Below are 21,506 nucleotides of genomic sequence, written 5' to 3' on the forward strand. Positions count from 1 at the left end.
CGATGACTCTCTCTCATCGATGTTTCTAACTCTCTCTCTCTCTTCCTCTCTGTAAAAAAACAATAAAATATATATATTTTTAAAAATAGCAGCAGCAGTTTTCTGGGGTTAAGGTGGAGGCGGCAGTAGGGTGGGCAACTGGGAGACAGTTATAAAAACTTTAAAAGCACCTTCTGACCTAGTAATGCGACATCTAGGAATCTATTCTAAAGATACAATTAGAAATGTAAGTAAAGATTTTGTTTGTTCATCCTACCCTTACTATTATATAGAAACTATTAATAGATAATGGCTAAAGAAATACTAGTGCAGCTATAAAATAAAATGTTAGGTGGCTATTTAAAAGTAACTTTTACTATTTAATGTCAGGAAAGTTCTCATGACATATGTTAAATGAAAAAATCAGGATATAAAAAAGCAGTAAGTACAAGGTGCAGTTTTTAAAAGGTATGTGTGAATGTGGGGGGGAAAAAACAAAACAAAAAAAACACCCACAAAACTAGAAGAAATCCAACACTAAATGTTTTCCAATGTTAGAGACATTTATTATTCATCTTTATCTTTGTATGTACTTTTATAATTCTCAAATTCTACTTTAAAAATACTTAGAATTTAAGTTTTCACTGACATTTGCTCTTCATGATTTAATCACCTTCAATGTTTTTGAAAAAATTACTTTTACAGACTCAGAAATTGTGAAATACTAGAAGACTATCCAAAATTAATTGTGACTCATAATTCTTATTCAAGTTCTCTGAAGAAGGAATAGAACACTATCTTCCTTAAAAAACAAAAAGCAAAACCAAACAACAAACATCCCTAGTAGGAGGTTTTTCTTTAGTCAAATACAAAACTCTCAAACAACTGGAGAAATATGTCAGCAACATCTTTATTGTTTAGTGGAAATGGAACACTCCCAGGTACCTTCCCTCCTTCTTACTCTGTAAAGACTGACTTTAATGAATTACCAGAACAATTAGATTAAGAGAAAACTAAAAGGCATTCAGATTAGTCATTAGGAAGAATTTCTTAGTATTGATAGAATATTAATATATAAATCAATGTGGCTATGCCTTATATTCTCACTCTAAAATAAGATATCACCTGTATAACTGAGTGATTATTAAACCCTCTAAGTATCATAAAAAGCTGCCCTTTTACTAAGGCTGCTTTAAGTATCAATTCAACTAATATTGTGGGCCCAAACTTAATTATCAATCAGCTCTCCACTGCATTCTGAGTTTTATTACCCGAAGGCCCTTAAAAACCTTATCTTTTAAAATTCAAACTGACTACTACTTTTCATTCCTACAATCTGACCTTTCTAGATCTGACCCATCCCAGGGGACCTCACAATACTCCTGCTCCAAAATGTCAACTGTTAACTCATTAAGGAAAGAAGCCTCTTCTTCCAAGCCACTGATAATACCAGCACTCCTGCCTGTACTTTGCTTCTACTTGGGAGAAAGATCACAGATGGAGAGAACATTTTCTTTCTCCACTGATAGATGACAAAGCAACTCTATCAAGTAGTTGACTAGCAAAATATTTAGCTGGTGTCTAGCTATAGATAACTTCTCAAGACCTACCTTTTCCATTTTCCTTGTCAACTTGTTTTTTAAACCTTGAATATTCATTAAGCCTTTCTTCTGACTCTTGACATATTTAAACTTGACATCTCAAAAAATTTCTTTTATGTAATTAGAACAATTAGGAAATATATAGAGATATATAATAGTAAGTTAGGAAATATATAGATATATAGTAAATCACCATCTATGACATTTTGTGTACAGCATTTGGTATACAGGTCTTACAGCTCCTTTGTTAAATTTATTTCCTAGGCATTTTTATTATTTTTGATACAACTGTAAATGGAATTGTTTTTTAATTTCTCTATTAGTGTATAGAAACACAACAGATTTTTGTATATTGACTTTGAATCCTGCAACTTTACTGAATTCATTTATTACTTCTAATAGTTTTGTTTTTTTATGGAATCTTTAGGGTTTTCTGTATATATCATGTCATCTTCAAATAGTGACAGTTTTAATGCTCTTTCCAATTTAGATGTCTTTTATTTCTTTTTCTTGCCAATTGTTCCGGCTAGGACTTCCAAAACTATGTTGAATAAAAGTGGTGAAAATGGGCCTCCTTGTCTTGTTCCTGGTCTTGGAGAAAAGGCTCTCAGCTTTTCACCGTGAGTGTGATGTCAACTGTGGATTGGCATATACATACTAGTCTTTATTATACTGAGAAACATTCCCTCTATGTCTTGTTGAGAGTTTTTTGTTTTGTTTTTGTTTTGTCAAATGCTTTTTCTGCATCTATTGAGATGATCAGATGATTTTTATCCTTCATATTGTTAATCTGGTGTATCACACTGACTAATTTGCAGATGTTAAAAAATCATCTTGCTTCCCCGGAATAAATTCTACTTGATCATGATATCTGATCCTTTTACTGTATTGTTTAGTTCAGTTTGCTAATATTTTGTTGAAGACTTTTGCATCTTTATTCATCAGGGACATTGGCCTATAATTTTCTTTTCTTGTGGCATACTTGTCTAGTTTTAGTATCAGGGTAATGTTGGCCTCAAAATGAGTTTGTATTTTTGGGTAGAGTATGAGAAAGACTCGTATTAATTCTTCATTGGATGTTTGGTAGAATTCACCAGTGAAGCCATCTGGCTATGAACTTTGGTTTGTCAGGAGGTTTTTAATTACTGATTCATTCTTGGTAGGTTGTATAGTTCTAGGAATTTATTTATTCCTTTCTTCTAGCTTATCCAATTTGTTAATATACAGTTATTCACAGTAGTCTTTTATGATCTTTTGTATTTGTGATATTGAATGTAACGTGTATTTCATTTCTGATTTGAGTCTTAAGGAAATAAATTGAAGACACAAATAAATAAAAATATATTCCATGCTCAAGAATTGAAGAATTAATATTGTCAAAATGCACATAATATTAAAAGCAATACAGACTCAATGTATCTCTATCAAAATTCCAATGGCATTTTCCATAGAAATTAAGCAAATACTAAAATTGGTATGTAACATTAAAAAACAACAACAAATAGCTAAAGCAATTCAAAAGAAAAAAACAAACAAACAAAAAGCTGGAGTCATCATGCTCCCTGGTTGAAAACTGTATCACATACCAGCTATCACTGAAACAGCATGTTACTGGCATAAAAACAGATACATAGGCCAACAGAATAGAGAGCACAGAAACAAATCCATGCATACATGGTCAATTAATTTATGACAAAGGAGCCAAGAATATACAGTGGGGAAAGGATAGTCTCTTCAATAAGTAATGGAAAGATTGGAGAATAACATGTAAAAGAATGTAACTGGACCACTATTCCTGATCATGTTATGGGAAGCTTGATCTGCTGTAGTCCACACAGAGCCTGTGTGAGGCTGTGGTCCATGAGTACTTTGAAACAGTTTCCCCAGGTTCCACAAACACACAAAATTACCTTCCCACCCTCCACCATTCTTCACTCCTCCAGGGCAGATGATGGGCTAGGTCCCTTATGCCACTGGTGCCTGTAGCGGTACCTGGTTGAGTTGTAAAGATACAGACAGTGAATTTAGCTCACTACTCTCCTTGAGAAACCCTATGGCTAGTTCTTATATAGAAAGAAGAGGACAGAGGAGTATGACAATATAAAATAGAGAAGTTGGTCAATTTACAATAATTTCAAACTATGATTCAATTATTGTGTGAAATAATATGAGTTTCCAGAATGTCAGACCATTCCCCTGGCCAAATATTAGATTCTACATATACATGCATAATTATACATTTACTAGAGGCCTGGTGCACAAAAAATTCATGCACTGGTGGGGTCCCTCAGCCTGGCTTGTCCCCTCTCACAGCCCGGGAGCCTCAGGGGATGTTCTACTGATGCCTTACCATGGGGAGCAGGCCTAAGCCGCAGTCTGACCTCCCTCTATGAGAGGTGACTGGGCTGCCCCCTCACCCCACTGCTGCTGCCACTGCTGGCTGCAGTGGCTGTGAGGCCTGAGCCCTGGGTCTCACAGCCATTGTGGCTTTGTGCAGATGGATGTCTGGAAGACATCCACCCTAATTAGCATATTACCCTTTTATTAGTATAGATATATTACATATACATATAATTATAATATATACTATATAATATAATCTTTGATATATATCAAAGTTAACTCTTTCCAATTAGATAATTTTCTGTTGTATCAATACCTTAGTAAATTAACATGTGGTTAAAGAGTTATAATTCAATGCAAATATTAAAATGTTATTTACATGTCAGCCAGTTAGTATTAAAAAAAATAAAACAGAACTAGCATTACAAAAGAATATAACTTTAACATCCTTCTAGTATTAATTACATTCAGAGCAGGGTGTATAAAGGTAGCTGTTAGTCAACAACTTTTGAGCAGACTGACTAAATACAACTGTTGGCAAAACCAGTGGGCTAGCCAAACCAAAATCAGCAGGGAAAGCAGTCAGAGTGCAGGCATATCATCTAAGAACGAATGGCAGTGTTGGGGATTTATTTTTATCCCTGTTGCTATTTCAAGTGGAAAGTTATCTTTGCTTCCCAGGTATCAAGTAGGTTAGAGAAGGATAGTGTTCAGGAAGCCTTTGCAGGTGGGCTGAAATTGCCTACTAATTTCAAATACTGTGTAATTTAGTTTTTTCTCCCCAGCCTGCAAAAGGAAAATAAACAATTAAAAAAACAAAACTTGAAGCACTTTGCTAAGTTTGGAAGTTAAAAAAGAGAGAGAGAGAAGAAAAATTCAACCTCTGTTCTTTAGCATCAATGACTCTACTGCAAGAATTTTATAGCACTATTCAAGCCTTTAAAATTAACAGTTAAATGCTAATTAATCTTCAAGTCACTATGGCTTTTAGAAAGACATACACTTAAAACTTGTTTGGCTGGCTATTCCTTGTTTATTCTTGGAAAAGTGTGTGTGACTCCATATTTTATTAGAGATACAGCCTGGTACTTATAGAAAATATTTTCCATTTTCCAGTCCTTTTCTTACAAGCAATTTCTAAATTATGTATGCAAACCTAACTTCTGTTTCTTAAAGCCTCTGAGATTGCTGAGTCTGAAGTAAGCAATTAAATTAGAAAGAATTTAGAATAACATCCTCATAGCAAATACTGAGTTAGTACAGGAGTCTGGGATCCCATCAGATGGGATCTCATCTGATGATAGTTTATTGTCAAAAATAATTATATTAGTAGATAACTTCATCAGTTACAACTGCCATTACTTTAAAACACTGACTTAATTTGCTTCTGGTGCCTTTCCTTTTAAAACTTTGCAGTAATAGCGAGGAGATCTTTCCCCTGGCGATGTGGAGACCTATAGTACAGTTACAGGTCTGCCTCTATATCTGTGTCTTTAGACAAGGAATGTTCAACAAACAAAAAAATACAGGGTTTAGTTCTTAAAACTGCACTGAGACACACTTTTTTGAGTAAATGTCCACCTGTCACAATTTCAGTATATTTCCGTTAAAATATGAGACAGAACTATTCTGATTTGTATAAAGCTTACCGGACAATAAAATGTAGCATTTTCCTCTGAATGTTGTAACCTGAACACCTCAAATACTGTAGCTCACGTGAATCTTACCAGATACTTCTTCTGTTTAATTGAAATGGTCTACATACAGGATGTATAATCCTAGGAAACCTTTAGTTAGTGAGCATCACAGGTATGGATTAAAACTGTAAGGATAATTAGTTGACTCATACTCTTCAGGGAAGTCAACAAGACTTTTGTGGCTGATTTATGTAGCTCCTGATAATCACGAGTTTAGAAATCACAATCAACTGCTCCTACAGATATTTCCTCTTCTTTCTGAATCCATAAAATGCCTTCAATGACCATTCAATTTCGTGAGCACCCTCTTCCTCTAAAGCAGGGGTGGGAACTTTTTTCTGCCAAGGATATTTATAACATTATTCGAGGGCCATACAAAATTATCAACTTAAAAAGTAGCCTGCTATACTTTGTCAAACATTTAATTAACTCACCCCTAATGCCTTGGCAGGGCCAGACCAAATGATTTCCCCACCTCACATTCCTCACCCCTGTTAAAGGAGTGGGGTGAGATGAATTGCGAAAGATACAATTTACATTTTTTATGCTATAAAACTTGCTGCCCAGCTGTGATTATAAAAATCCAGGTAATCAATGATTCTCAGAATTTTTATTCTTTAACAGTATATTGCTATATTTTGTTTAATGTTCCACTCTGCATTTTTTTTTTTAGAAGAAAATTTCAACCTAAGAGAACATATTCAGGCACAAAAGTAAATATGCTTAAAAGCTAACCTTCCAAAACTCAAATTCTGATCTTCTAAAGACACTACTGAGTTGGAGGAAATCCTATATTAGTAACAAGGCACGATATAACTATGCAGTGCTCAGCATCAGGATATATCTTTTAACAGTAAATCTTCACTTTTAAAATGATATTTTAACAATGCTTCAGTTATGCTTCAAATATGCCTACATATGACATTATCAAGATTGTATATTTTCTATCACGTTTGATGTAAAAGTTGTAAATTTGTTAGATTTGCTAAATCCTTTCTAGGAACATTTCCAAAGTTTCCGAATTGCTGTAGTAAAAGAGAACTAAAATTTCTCATTAAGGAAAAGTATCTTTTGTGGGAAACCTAAATTTAAACCTTCCATTTAAAGTCCTAAACATTTTCCACGTAGGAAAACTGTAAGTGTACATCCAAGAGTTTCTAGAGCAATCAGCATAGGCAATGTCAAATTATCATGCCTCTCTAGACAAACAGAACACTGTACAGAGACCCTCACACTTGTGGCCCTGTGTATTCCCTGTGGGCAGTGCCAACCCACTCTCTCCCCCTTAATGTCTCTTTGTTTCCACCAAGTCCCAAAAGGCTGGTGAGAGCTAAGCAGAGAGAAGGGGGGAGGGGTGGGTGGAATGCAGCTGCAGGCTGTGAAACAATGCTGAGTCCATATATTTTGTTCCCAGTTAGAATAAAAAGTGGAAAGCAGTTGGGGTGGAGGGGACAGAACCCAGAAGAAGCAAGATTGGGCCACATATCCCACAGCTGTCAATCTGCAACTTCCTCCTCTTCTGCTCCTCCACCTTCTACTCTGCAAAATCCAATAATCATTCATTTGGGTTAAAAAGCTTATCTGCTAAAATGAAAACACCTATTAAAATTTAAACCTATCAGCCATTTATATCCAAATTACTTTTATCATGAACTATACTCAGGTGAGGATGGAATAGGGAGAGAGAATGGAGCTTGCATAGGTAAACTGGGGAAGCTGAGACGAAAAGCTTGAAGTAGGTAGAATTCAGAAAAGGATGTCCAAGGTTTCAAATACAAACTGCCTGCTTTGCAATGATGCCTACAGCCTGAGGGCAACTGGTAGGGCACTATTTCCCACCAGAGCAGGAGACTACAGACCCCTCATTTTTACTGTTATTGTGTTAATTGTTGACTATCTTATATCCACCTATGTGTATGTCTATTCCTTTTACGTTTTATCCAAACCCAGAGATTTCCTTTGTTTTCTCTAGTCTCCCTAATAACCAGCAAATTTTATGTAGCCCATCTACATCAACCCTTTTGATTCCGATGTATACAATGAGTGCTAAAACTAGATGTACTTTCCCTCCTCCCAGGTGTGCATCTCCCAAACTCTAAGGGTACCCACGAGACTAACCATCAGGAGAGCAAAGGGCAGTGGCAGCTTGTCCAGGGCTAACCCATTGAACCTGTCTCCAAGGCCCCCTTTCCTCTGACTTCCCAGTGAGCCAAGAAGCCCCATCTAGGCTCTTACCAGTTGCTTCTTCTATCCTAAACCCTTCACTATTCCCAGGTTTAATAAATACACACTAAAAAAATCCAACAAAACAAACAAAAAACCTGCCATTTTTCCCGAGCATTTTCTCAATCCATTGAGGTTTTGCTTCCTGGCAATTGTCCTCATTTTGGCTCAAATAAACTCATAAAAATTCTTACAGGTCTGGGTGTTTCTTATGTCAACATAACCCTTTACTGTTTCTGTGGAGCCCTCCAAGGTTCATGGACTCAGGCCTGCCTCTGGAACATCTCTTCAGATATAACTAATACCATTAAAAATTTCCAGAAAATTCAAGAACCCTTAAGTAAACAACTAAAACAAAACAAAACAACACAACAACAAACAAAAAGACTCAAAACAATCAAGAATCAGCATGCGCTACCTTAAAAGCTATAAAACAAAATTAAAAAGAACCTTATTCCAATTACAATCACTCGGTAACTTGGGAGGAAAAAAAAAAGGATGTTCTTAATAAGCTATCATGTAAAGCTCTGACATCTACACACAAACATCTCAAGTCAGCATTACACAAAATTTAAAAGTACTCCTGCTTGGTGTTGAATGATATAATTAATCTCTTGACTCTTGAAATGTTTTCCAGTTATAAAGTTTAGAAAGATTGGATTTATTTACATTGAATTTTGCGACATGATAAAAAGTCATAAGTATATAGATTTCCAGTAAGCAGAAATATAATATCCACGCCGTCCCAACTTGCCTTTTCTCTATAGGCTAAACTCTTATTTACAGATATTCTCTTCATACTATACTATACAGAGACAAACTCAGAAATGCATGTTAATTTAGATGAAGGAATGACTGTGTCTATTTATTTAATATTAAATATTAATAGCAATAAATACTACTCATAGTACTGTAAAGTCTATCATCTGTTATAAACAGAAAATTCATAGGTGAATTTTATTAGTTATCGTTTATTATGTTTTTAAATGTGCAATAAAATAGAACCCTTTGTTTATTCTATGTACTGGAAAAAAATCAATTTTCTATTTATACATTTAATTTCCTAGTATGTATAATCAAAGAAATGAAATAGAATAGTTGTTAATAAAAATAATATCACATAATCAGAATTTTCCTAAAATTAATAACTCCTTATAAGTTAATTGTGTTAAACAAGACATTCTTATAATACTTTGTATATGTTATACTGCAGTAAAATAGTTTAAAAAATGCAATTACCCATGACTTGCAAAAATCTACTGTCAAGTATATCTCAACTATTTTTTAACTAAAAAGAAGATAATTCAAGTGTTGTAAAAGTGTCGGACGTTTACATTTAGTCACAAAGTTCATAAAATATGAGTGACAGTACATTAAGAGGCACAGGTGAAAACAAATTTTAAGACTTAGGTAAAATAATGTGTTAGGTAAAATAATAGATTTTCTTGCTAAATCAATGAGTACTCACCCCTTGGAGCCCTTGGAACTGAATTGAAGGTCGAAAAGGAATTAAGTTCTGTTAAAAGAAACATAAAAAACAAACAGGTCAAACTTGATTACTGTGACACAGAATTAAATGTTTAAATTTTAAATCTGCATTTGGCCAGTGGTATAGTCTGTGAAAATACCTTTTCATTATATACATAGGTTTACACGTCATTTTATTAAGATGTCTTGTTGAACAGAAGCACCCTCTTGACATTTCTCTGAATAACACAACCAAAGGTATCTTTTGGTAGTATAGCTGATCAGGTTTTTTTAAATGACTGATACAATTTGGTAAAAATATGATTTGTATACAGATTCAATTTTACTAATACATAAAAAATCATACTCTGGCTTAGTTTCTTCATATTTTTTAAAATACATTTTTATTGATTTCAGAGAGGAAGGGAGAGGGAGTAAGAGATAGATACATCAATGATGAGAGAGAATCATTGATTGGCTGCCTCCTGCATGCTCCCTACTGGGGATCAAGCCCGAAACCCAGGGCATGTGCCCTTGACCAGAATAGAAACTGAAATATTTCAGTCTGCAGGTCAATGCTCTATCCACGCAGCCAAACTGGCTAGGGCTCTTCATATGTTTTTAAATTAGGTAAAAATAGGAAAGATAATTGGAGGAACTTTGCAAAATCCTAATAGGACACTAGAAATATAAAATTAAAGAAATATTTAAAAGTTAAAAGAAATATAAAGTTTAAGTATTTGAGATTGAGTGATTGTTTCTATTTTTCTCATATTTTACCAGAGATAAGTTTTTAATTAAGGGTCAAACAGGTTACCAATTTTCTCACAAGATGCTCACTAGGAGAATACTAAATTTCTATAACAATATTTTGTTTTATAATGAATTCTCATAGCTTTAATATTTTAAGAAAAGCTGTAATTATAAATATCTACCATAGTCTCAGGCATGATATCCTATATCTATAGTTAATGGAATTTTTTTCTATGGAAATGCTTGTCTAAATTGTTAACAGAAATTTATAAGGAAATCAGATATGGGTAACATTTAATAATAACATATCAAACTGTAAACTATTCCTCATATCCTTATGTCCAAATACAATACACAAAAACAGAAACAGTAGTTTCTGGTCTCATCTTGATCTCCAATAAAAATAGAGCCAGGTATCCATGTGCCCCTCCCGTCAGCCACTGAACATTACCTACTACTTGCAGTTACTTTGCAGAACTGCTCTGCAGATTTAAAAGTTTATTACTGTTACAGAAGATGGGAGAAAAACCAAGCAATGCTTATAGAAAGGGGGGGTTACATTTTATTATAATTATGCACAGGCCTAGAGAAAAATGTGTCTTTCAAATACTGAGCCCTCCAGCATGGAGGAAACTTTTTCTATTCAATACTTTTTCTAGCTCTTTGTCTCCCAAATTTGTAAAGAGACTTCCCGGCCTTCTGAGAAAGAAGGCCTGTGTGCTGGAAGGGGCCATGAGGACAACTCTGTATGGGGCATAGTTTATGGCCTCTCAAGATTGGGAGTATTCTTATTTTCCTTATTATTTAAGCAAGCAAACGTTTACAGAAGCCAAAATAGCAGGGTTAAAAATATAGATTAAATATAAAAGCACATGATAGCATTAACCATTCTATTATTATTTATATAAATAGATAAACATCTTGGAAAAAAACATTATAATAGATACTATTATCATTGTTTTATTACCCTAAAATGACAATTAAACTTCAGACTTATAAGCAGGCTCAAAGTACTACTTGTAAAAAATTCATTTTTTGGTGTGTGAGAAGTGGATTTTTTTTTTTTAAAGAAAAGTTAAAGGTTAATGATTGAAATTGTAAAATAATTTTTAATAGTGATTCAACCGTGGTCTTTTATGAATACATAAATATAGATTAATGCTAGAATTTCCTTAGACAAAGAAAACTCTACCCAAACCTACCTTTCAGAGCTAACCTTCTTCCTGAACTAATAGGAATGAGGCTGCAGAAGCCTAAGGAAGCCTTTCTTCCATAGATGTTGCCCTACAATTTGGATAACACAGGTCTAGGCTCCAGTTTTCACTGGAGTCCTACCTCATGGCTCTCCTTTCAAATCACAAACATTGAACATCTCTGAAGCTCGTTACACTTTCCCCCTTTACTCAATGACGGCAAAATTGACAAACACTAAACCACCCTGCTTCACCCCCCAAATTGGCACCTCTTTCCTACTTTTTTATCAAGGGTACTTCTATCGGTTTGGTTCTCCGGGATCACAACCTTAAATTTATAGTCTTCTCTCTCCTCATCCCCACCATAGTCTATCAGTCACTGCAGACCACTAGAATTATATAATTCTGAATCTAAGGATAATATAGTTAATGCTCATCCCCCTTAGGCAATGTGTCCCATTACTAAACTGGGACCAGAACTCAGGACTCAATCCTCCTATTTTGTTGCTTTTCTTCTACTACCTTGTGTTCCACACGCATCTGCTATGGGAGATTCAAGGGTGTGGGGGCCTATTCCTTCATGCCAGACAGTTCACATTTTAGTTAGGGAATATTAGAGAATGATTAAATACTAGGCTAAGAACCAGGAGGTGTAGTAAGGACTCTCAAAAAGGAAGGGAGATTATGGGTTATAAGATATACTAGAAAAGCCAAAGATCTTGTGGAAAGGGTGGATCTTGGGTAGCAATTTAGAAAAGACTAACTCCAGGGAGAAGTGCTCCGCCTGAACAGAAAGGCGAGGAGACAGGAATGAGTACTATGTGGGCAGAGGACAAGTGTGTCTCTGTGTAGAGTTATTTCATACTTGAAACACTACACAAAGGATAAGAACTGGACCTGGAAATCTCTGTCTAATCTTTTCTTGGGCTCAAAATTTGTCTTCAGTTTTGCTTCTATTCACTACAGAATAAATAGCACACACGGTAATTTAAATTTCAGACCTCTGGGATTTCAAAAGATATATTACCCTGTGAAATAATCCCACCCTAATTCTCTCCATGACCCTCTCAGGCAGGGTCTTAGACCTGATAACTAATCGGACACTCATCTAACTTTTGGATCAAGAGAGGGAGTTGCTGAAAGAAGTGTTTCAGGGAAAGTAGTTCCTTCAGTCACATATAAGAAAGTTGGAGATGGGATGGATTGGGGCCAGGATAAAGGATTAGCTCCAGGGGATACTTTAGAATACTCGGATGATAAGGGCCTAAATTAGTACTACTTTATCTGGAGTAAGCATTCCGATGGAAGAAAGATGAAAAGTGCTGCGAGATTGACTACCAGGCACCAAAGAAAAATGAAGTGAAGGTGGCTCCAATGGTCCTAATCATCTCTGGCCAGTTAGCTCCAAACTTCCTCAAAATAAGCTCTTAGTCTCATCTTTGAAAGCCTCTGACTATGTCAAGCCCCTATCACAAGAACCTAGATCAGGGGTGGTGAACCTTTTTTCTGTCAAGGGCCATTTGGATATTTATAACATCATTCGAAGGCCATGCAAAATTACCAACTTAAAAATTAGCCCACTGTATTTGGGCAAACATTTAATTAACTCACCTCTAATGCCTAGGTAGGTCCAGACCAAATGATTTCGAGGAATGGGACATTCCCTACCCCTGATCTAGATAAAGGCCTTCCTCCCTACCTTAAATTCCTTCCCAATGCTGCTCATCATTCAAATAGCTAGCAGAAGCTATCTCAGACACCACTCAGTGCGTTTCACAGCCTACAATGGGTTCCATCAAAGCGAAGCAAACTTCTCCACATAGAAAACAGACCCACCGCCACCTACAGAATCAACCAATTTCATGCTACACTGCCTCTAAACTATGGTTCAGCCATGCTAACCTTTTTGTCTATTTGTTTGTTTTGTGGACAGTTTCTTTTCTATTATTCTACCTTACTCCTGTTCCTTTAACCTGGCATACCTTCCCAAACACATTTTGCCAATCCATGTTAATCACTCACTTAACATTCAAGTTTAAGATTACTTTCCTCACCTAGGCCTTCCTTTGGATACATCAGGAATGGAAGACTTAATGTGTTTAATAACAAGGCAATAAATGTGAGACAGGATATAAAGCAATAAGAAGTAGTGAGCACCTGAAGAATAAACGCCCAACCTAGAGAGGATTCAAATTTTTAAAAATTAAATCTTTTTCAGGCTAAAAAAAACACTGCTGCCACCACTTTGCTAATTCTGACCTATACCCACTTTGAATTAGCTCCTGTTAGCTGTTGTTTTTTCAGATGCCTGTGTCTATGATTCTACTACATTGGAAGTGTATTTTTTCATAGATTGTCTTACTCCTAGTTACAATGAAAGAGAGGAATTCTGCATTATGCTCAGCTAAAAAAAAATATTATAAAATTATTTGGCCATATTCTCTTTATATATGTGGTACACATGATATACTTGTATACCTTACAGATTACTATTGAGAATTGTATAGACAAAAAATTACAACTATGCTTTACATCAATTTAGAAACTTTAAGAGTAGTTTTTACTTTATCCAGTTGTTTGTTTGTTTGTTTTTGCCTTATCACTGTATTTAGAACCTAACCTCCTGATATGCTTATTGTTCTATTTGTATTGCTGATTCCTCAACAAAAATGATAATTCTGTTTACATGGTTTTGTAATGCATAAAGCATTTTTATACCCATTGTCTCAAATGAGCCCCCTAAAACCAAACCTGGGTGGTAAGAAGGTATCATCATTCCCCATTTCAGAGGAGGAGATAAATGAGTCTCCAGCAGGTAGTGTGTTGCTTAGGGTTATCAAACTAACAATTAGCAGAGCTGGACCTCAAATCCAGCCACCTTGAATTCCTTCCTTTTTCTTGCCTCTATAGTCAGTTATTTCATAGTGCTGAGTACTTAAAAGCCCATATGCTCATTCAGTTATTCTGGCATTTTGTTTCCAAAGAAAATAAATTTCATGAAACTGCTACAATTTCTAAAGTTCAGTTTCTTATTAAAAAATGGGTTTTGGTCCTGTAAGATATGTACATATATAATACCTTAATAAAAAATAAAAAAAAAAAGAAGAAGAAAAAAGAAGAAGGGGGTTTTGGTCCTGGCTGGTTTTGGCTCAGTGGTTAGAGGATCAGCCAGAGGACTGGAGGGTCTCTGGTTCAATTCCAAGTCAAGGGCATATAACTCAGTTTCAATCCTGATCAGGGCGCATGGGGGAGGCAACCAATCCATGAGTCTCTCACATGGCTGTTTCTCTCCTCCTCCTCTTCCTCCTCCTCCCTCTCTTCCACACTCTATCTAAAAATTAATGGAAAAAAATATCCTCCAGTGAGGATTAAAAAAAATATATATAGGTTTTTGTTTTTGTTTTTGTTTTTGTTTTTGTTTTTGCTATAAGGACCATGTATAATAAATATTTTATAAAAATAGCATTTTCCATTTATAAAAAAAATATATAAAAAGTTGTGAGCTTATCCAAACTGGAAAAACTAAGATTACTGTTACTAAAAAACTCCCTTTAGATATCTGACAGCCTAGAAAAGAAAAATACATGAGGATCTCAAATGCTTTATTGATTTTAACTCCAATTTTAGATAAAAAAAAAAATGCAAAAGGCAGCTAGAACTCTATGCCACTTAAGCATCTGACCAGTGTGTTAATGGGATAGCTACCAGGAATAAGTTCTAAAAGTCAAAAAACAAATGATTCAAGCAGTTAATTTTTAATCTAAATGTTTTAAAGCCTAACTGCACAAACATAACTGAATTCACTGTACATTTTTTAAATGATCATGTAAATATAAGTGGCCAAATATGATATGGCATGTTTTAAAATAATGTTTAACTCACTAAGTACATTTCCATTACAAATAAATTTCAACAGGGCTTCAACTTTTGACTTTTCAGCTTTAATTAAATATTGACACCAAATAGCTCTTTTAAAAATTAAGTAACGCTAGGGTTTAACTGAATAGTAGTTAGCTTATAATCTAAGTAATATTGTGATTAGGTATCTTCATCCAGCCAAGAAACAATGCAAAACTGGAACTAGCTAGGGAAACACTTTTTGACAAATGCTTCAATAACCTGATAAAGGTGATGTTTTGCAATCAAAAGGTCTGTTAAGTTCTTAGTCCAAAGGCTAACATGGGCCAAATAAACAAGGTTTAAGTTTATGTGGGCTACAAAAAAACAAAAGCTTTAATTTTCATAGAAACGTAGGTTTATTTAGATAGAGACATGTTGAGTACAAAGGGCTGAAATAAATGAGTTATCATTAACATAAAATAATAGAAAATGTTAATATAAATTAATTTTCTCTTGACTATTAACTTACCAGACACTGAATAACTGCACAAGTAAGCATAATGCAAATAAATCCATTTTTTTTTGTTTCCCAAAAGCAAAATACTTCCTGTTGCTCACACCAAACAAGTCAGTCCAAGACTAATGGCGTGGCAATCGGCTGCTAAAATATTGGCTGCTAATATTAATGGAGAGGAATGGTTCACCTGTGCGTATGGCAAGTAAGGGAAAAGAATGCAACACAATTACAGTAATCAGTAATTAGCGAATGTTGTAGTTTGTTATTAATAATTATGTATAACAGGATATTGTAAAAATTAAGTTATGAAATTTTCATTAAAATGTTTCTTACATCTCTTTATATTGGCTGGGCTGCAAAAATATTCATTGTGGGCCACCTGCTTGGTGTAGGAAATACTAAAATGCCCAAAAGTTTGATTATACTCTTAACATGTGCTGTTGTAAGCCAATTCCACTGCAACAAAAAATTGTTCTATGTCCACTTATTTTTAGGGACTATTCCTCAAATATATCGGGACTATAAAAATAATAAGTAATTTGCTAAGTAATCTTAATTTTACTGAGTAATATTAATTTATGACACAATTCTTTTAGGGTGAAAGAGTAGGAGCAAAGCTCAGGTTTCTTTGGAGTTGAACAAAAGAAAGTTATCCTATAAAAGTTATTATAACCATTTCTTGGTTGTTTATATATTACTTATGCATGTATACACATTAAATCTACGGTTACTTTTACTCTATCAGCTACCATTGTTTTTGTGAATATACAAACATAAGAAATGGCATTCTTGGTCTAAGAAAGCAGAATTTCTCTAAGAAAATCATTATAGAGATTTTTTTCTAACTTTATTCCCTAGGGTTAGAGATGTACTCAAAATACCTTCCACTTCCCTTTTGAACCCATCATGGAACTTCGACTTAACTCAGTTAACTCTTGAATTATTCTTGAACTAATTAAGAATTCTTAAATTATTTTAAATCAGCAAACAAGCATCTATTACTAGTAAATATTGAATATTTACATGAATAGTTAAGCTGCCTTATGAGTTATGATAAAGATAGTGCTAAAAAAAATTCCAAAGTCAAAAATAGTTTTGGAACTTTACCAAAACCAGAAAACTCTAAAAATGGTGAGTGCATTAAGTAGGGTTGTTTTAAGAAACAATTATAGCTACCTAGTCATATTTATTGAGTGCTTAAAATGTGTCAGGCAATACAATCATTTTTTATTAACACTTCTGGGAATTTTCAGAACACTCTTATGGGGTAGATACTATTATTTCCACTTCTTAGGTAAATCTTATGTTTATCTTATGAATTATCTAAGGTTACATAGCTAATAAGTTACCTGAAATTTAAACCCTGGCCTGTCTCACTTTAAGAGGCTAGCTGTATAAAGTGTTTGACCCACACTTTATACAGCTAGCCTCTCTTGCTCCTCCTTAAAATAGTTAATATCTCTCTATATAAAATGCTAATATGCTAAGTGTCCATCCAACCAGTTGCTATGATGTGCATTGACCACCAGGAGGCAGATGCTCAATTCAGGAGCTTCCATGATGTGCACTGGTCATTTACAGAGAAATGGCAATGTGGACCTGGAGCCCACAAAGCAGCACTCAGCTTCCAAGTGGGACACAGGCCCCACCACCACCCTGGAGTGATACACCATGAAATCGCAGTTGCTGCGCTGAGACCCCCATGGTGCAAAATGAGGCCCACAGCCCAATCCAGCCCTGAAACAGTGACTGTGGGTGTCGGGTAATGACGTCACATAGAAAGGCCTGCCTTCCTCTCCCTAGCTACTAGACTCGTTGGAGTTTCTTCAGCCCAGGAACAAACATTTCACACTTTAACTAAATGTCTGTGAAGCGTTTTCCCATGCCTCATCTCATTTGATCTTAACAGAAGTTCTGGAGTAGGTAGATAGGAGATTTGATGGAATCCTATTTTCTTTCATTAGCCAGAAAATGGAGATTTAGAAAGGTTAGAAACTTGACCCAACTGAAAAGAGTATGAAATGGAGTACCTTGAAAATGACTTCAGGTTTTCTCATTGTGCAGAAATAGTCAAACACTGCTGCAGTTAAATATTTTACCCTTTGTTCTCCTTGAGTGATCTACAATATAATAATAATTTGCTTCATGTTGATATTTACCGCTGTGTTGCTAACAATTACCAGAAAGAGAAGTTGGGCTGCTCACTGGGCTGGAAAAAGTTTATCTACATTAAAAAGTAGGTCTAATTAAGCAAGTTTATTATATATATATATATATATATATATATATATATATATATCTTGATATATATGGCTAAGTTGACTCACACATGCATGATACATATAAAGCTCTCGCTGGTGCCAATTGCACACGTGTGTTTCAATCTGTCATTGTCGATCATAAATTTGGTTGACACATATAGAGAAACAGTGAATAGTGATATTAAAATATTTCTTCTAATTAATTTCCTTTCAATGTGCATGAATTCATGCACTGGGCCACTAGCAGTTATGTAAAATGTGAAAGTTCTACCCACCCAGTGTAACTCAGCAGTTGAGTATCAACCTATGAACCAGAAAATCTCAGTTTGATTCCCTGTCAGGGCACATGCCTGGCTTGCAGTTTCCAGCTCCATAAAGGGCATACAGATGGCAGCCAATCAATGATCCTCTCCCATCACTGATGTTTCTATCTTTCTCTCCCTCTCTCTTCCTCTCTGAAACCAATAACAATAGATTTTAAAAAATAAAAATAGAAAGTGAAATATCTGAAAACTGGATATTAATAACAGATGAGAACTGAGAGCCTTTGAGGGGATCACTTGTTTTGGTTTTGCACTATAGCTTAAGGAAAATATCAGACACCTGAATTTGTTTTCACCTGTGCAAGTAAACAGCAAAAAGTATATATTGCGCTGGCATAAAATTTGTATAAGATAGACTATATTTCTTTCATAAAAGAGTTACAATACCATTTTAATAACTTGTGCTTATGGCTTATTACTTTAAAAAGTTATTTTACTCCGTTATTCAAAAAATCTCATTATAGAGAAAGCAAAAACTACACAATTATTATATTTTAACTGCTATAACAACAACAACAACAACAAATAATCTAGGTAGGGAGAGAAGAGAAAGAAAATTGGAGCTAAAGCAGGAAACAGCACAGAAAATCAGACTATTGTTCATGAAGAAATCAAATATACTCAGCTCTTGTCAGAAACTGGTAATATGTTTAGACTGATAACATGAATGTGAAATTTAGAGATAATCCAAAGCTGCCTTTTTAATAAAGGCTGTCTCTTTCTGTGCCCCCAGTCTTTTATTAGTTGCCCATCCCCTAAAATAGTCATTAAGCTCCACAAAGTCTAGTATTTTGCTTTGTGAATCAATCTAAACTTTTTCTGGCCATCATAGCATTGAAAAGAGTGAAATATAAAAAGGCTTACCAAAACAGTAGTGAAAAGAGGTAAAAAACTTAATATCGTTAACACAATCCTTGTTTTGAAAGATAGCTCTGGCAAACTGTAGCTGATGCAGGCCAAATTTTTACAAACATTACTGTTGTCTTAAATCTTTCTATTTCAAATAGCTCTTAAAGGAAAATAGAAAGCAAAAATCTAATCTGAACAACCAGCTAAAAAGTTAGTTACTATGAACCAGACTTTAAACCAATAATACTTGAAGTATAGCATCCTATCACTTTTTTTCCAAAACAGAGCTTAATGTGGGATTTATCCTCTTATCTAATAAAAGAGTAATATGCAAATTGATCATCACTCAAACACACAAGATGGCCGCCCCAGTGTGGTCAAAGATGAATGCCCCCATGTGAACACAAGATGGTCAGCAGGGGAGGGCAATTGGGAGTGACCAGGCCTGCAAGGGAGGGCAGTTAGGGGTTACTGGGCTGGCAGAGGAGGGCAGTTGGGGGTGACCAGACCTGCAGGGCAGGGCAGTTGGGGGGGACCAGGCCTTCAGTGGAGGGTAGTTAGGGGTGACTAGGCCTGCAGGGGAAGGCAGTTGGGGGGGACCCAGGCCTGTATGGGAGGGCAGTTGGGGGGACCAGGCCTGCAGGGGAGGACAGTTAGAGGTGACCAGAGGGCAGTTAGGGGCAATCGGGCTGGGAGGGTAACAGTTAGGTATCAATCAGGCTGGCAGGAGAGTGGTTAGGGGGTGATCAGGCAGGCAGGCAGAAGCAGTTAGGGGCAATTAGGCAGGCAGGCAAGCAGTTGAGAGCCAGCAGTCCTGGATTGTGAGAGGGCAGTCGGACATCCCTTGAGATGTACTAGATTGGAGAGGGTGCAGGATGGGCTGAGGAACACACACACTCACCCGAATTTCATGCACTGGGCTTCTAGTATATAGTAAGTCTCTAATATATGAATCGACCTCATGGCAGAACAACCGGTCGCTATGACGTGCACTGACTACCAGGGGCAGACGCTCAATGCAGGAGCATTGAGCGTCTGCCCTCCAAGAAGGAGGTGACTGGCCACAGCGGCAATCGGGAAGGGGGGTGGGGCAGAGTCACACAGTGGGGGCACCAGGTCACCAGCCAAAGCAAGTGCCAGCCCGCCCCCCCCAAATGGCCTCACCCACCAATTGCCCTGCAAGTGAGGCGACGAATAGCAGTGGTGGTGGTGGTGTGTGTGTGTGTGGGGGGACCAGACAGTGGGTGGCACCAGGCCACCAGCCAACATGAGTGCCAGTGAGAACCGCCCTATCACCCTGCAACCCCATCACGGTTGCCCAGTAGATGGCCCTGACTGCCAGCCAGGCCTAGGGGCCCTACATTATATATTGACAACAGTCTCTTAGATTTAAAAATTAAAACCTGGCAAGGCTACTCTAACACTGAAAAAACAGGATGATGCAGCAATACCATGCATGGACTTTGGCTTGCACATTTTGTGGTCAGCCCTGATTCTGACACTTATAACTGTGTGACAAAATCAATTGCTTAACTTCTCTCTGCTTCAGTTTTCTACCCATAAGATGGGGGAAATGGTACTACTGCCTCAGAAGGATCATGTTATGCACTACTTTTTATAATCAGGGCAAAAGTATGTAACTGCCCATATAACAGCAAGATGTCTTTCACCTGTATGAAAAGTATGGTCACTGGTGCATGCAGCCCTCCAGACTGAGAGAAGGATGTCTGACTGCCAGTTTAGGCCCGATATCCCCTGAGGGGTCCTGGATGGCGTGCAGGCCAGGCTGAAGCACCCCTACCCTGGCCCTCCCCTCTAGTAATTGTATAATACCTTACATATCAAATCTGACTATAGATGTAAATGAAGATTTATCCCCTGGGATCACAATCTCTAGAGCCGAAGTGTAAGGAGGAGTAATAAAATAAGCTTGGATTCAAAGATGGAGATTATTTTTAAAATACCAGAAGTTTCTAAAATGAAGCATTAAAAACACTTTTACAAGGGAGCTGTTAGGAAGGTAAAAATCAGAAAACTACATGATTACACTTAATGTTTTAAAAAGATCACTCTGGTTGCTGCGTGGAGAATAAATTATGGGAGGAAGAGTGGAAACTTGGAAACTAGCTGGGAGTCTATGGCAGTGGTCCTTAAGAGAAATGATGGTGTCTGGGATTTGAGTGGTGGTGATTGATGGAGTTAGGTTTTATTTATTTATTTGTTTGTTTGTTTATTCGACAAACATTTATCAAGTATTTATACTATGTGCCAGGCAAAATGTCAGATGGTGTGCAATCACAAATTTAAAAAATAAAATTTAATTGGGTAAGGAAGAGGTAAATATGTAAGCAAACAATTACATATTAGTCAAATCGTTGTGGGGAGTGAGTGAGATCTGAAAGATGAGTAGGAATTTTTCAAGCAGACAACAGTCAGATATGAGTGTGGGCTAGTTTGGGA

At 36.1% G+C, this 21,506-nt stretch overlaps 1 protein-coding gene across 4 annotated transcripts in view; it reads right to left on the minus strand.

Moving 5' to 3' along the window:
* The window catches only part of ELL2 (elongation factor for RNA polymerase II 2), a 71,627-nt gene that overhangs the window by 40,331 nt on the left and 9,790 nt on the right, over positions 1–21,506 (minus strand). For 3 of the 4 annotated variants that reach the window (XR_004983194.2, XM_036411285.1, XM_036411288.2), the window contains exon 2: positions 9,312–9,359. The exons of the other annotated variant lie outside the window; for it this stretch is intronic. Coding sequence is in view for 2 of the 3 variants with exons in the window: in XM_036411285.1 (XP_036267178.1) it covers positions 9,312–9,359 (48 nt within the window). In the remaining variant the exon portion in view is untranslated. The remainder of the gene's footprint in view (positions 1–9,311; positions 9,360–21,506) is intronic. 4 annotated transcript variants of the gene reach the window in all.

This window comes from Pipistrellus kuhlii, unplaced genomic scaffold, assembly GCF_014108245.1.
Source record: "Pipistrellus kuhlii isolate mPipKuh1 unplaced genomic scaffold, mPipKuh1.p scaffold_m20_p_4, whole genome shotgun sequence".
NCBI lineage: Eukaryota > Metazoa > Chordata > Mammalia > Chiroptera > Vespertilionidae > Pipistrellus > Pipistrellus kuhlii.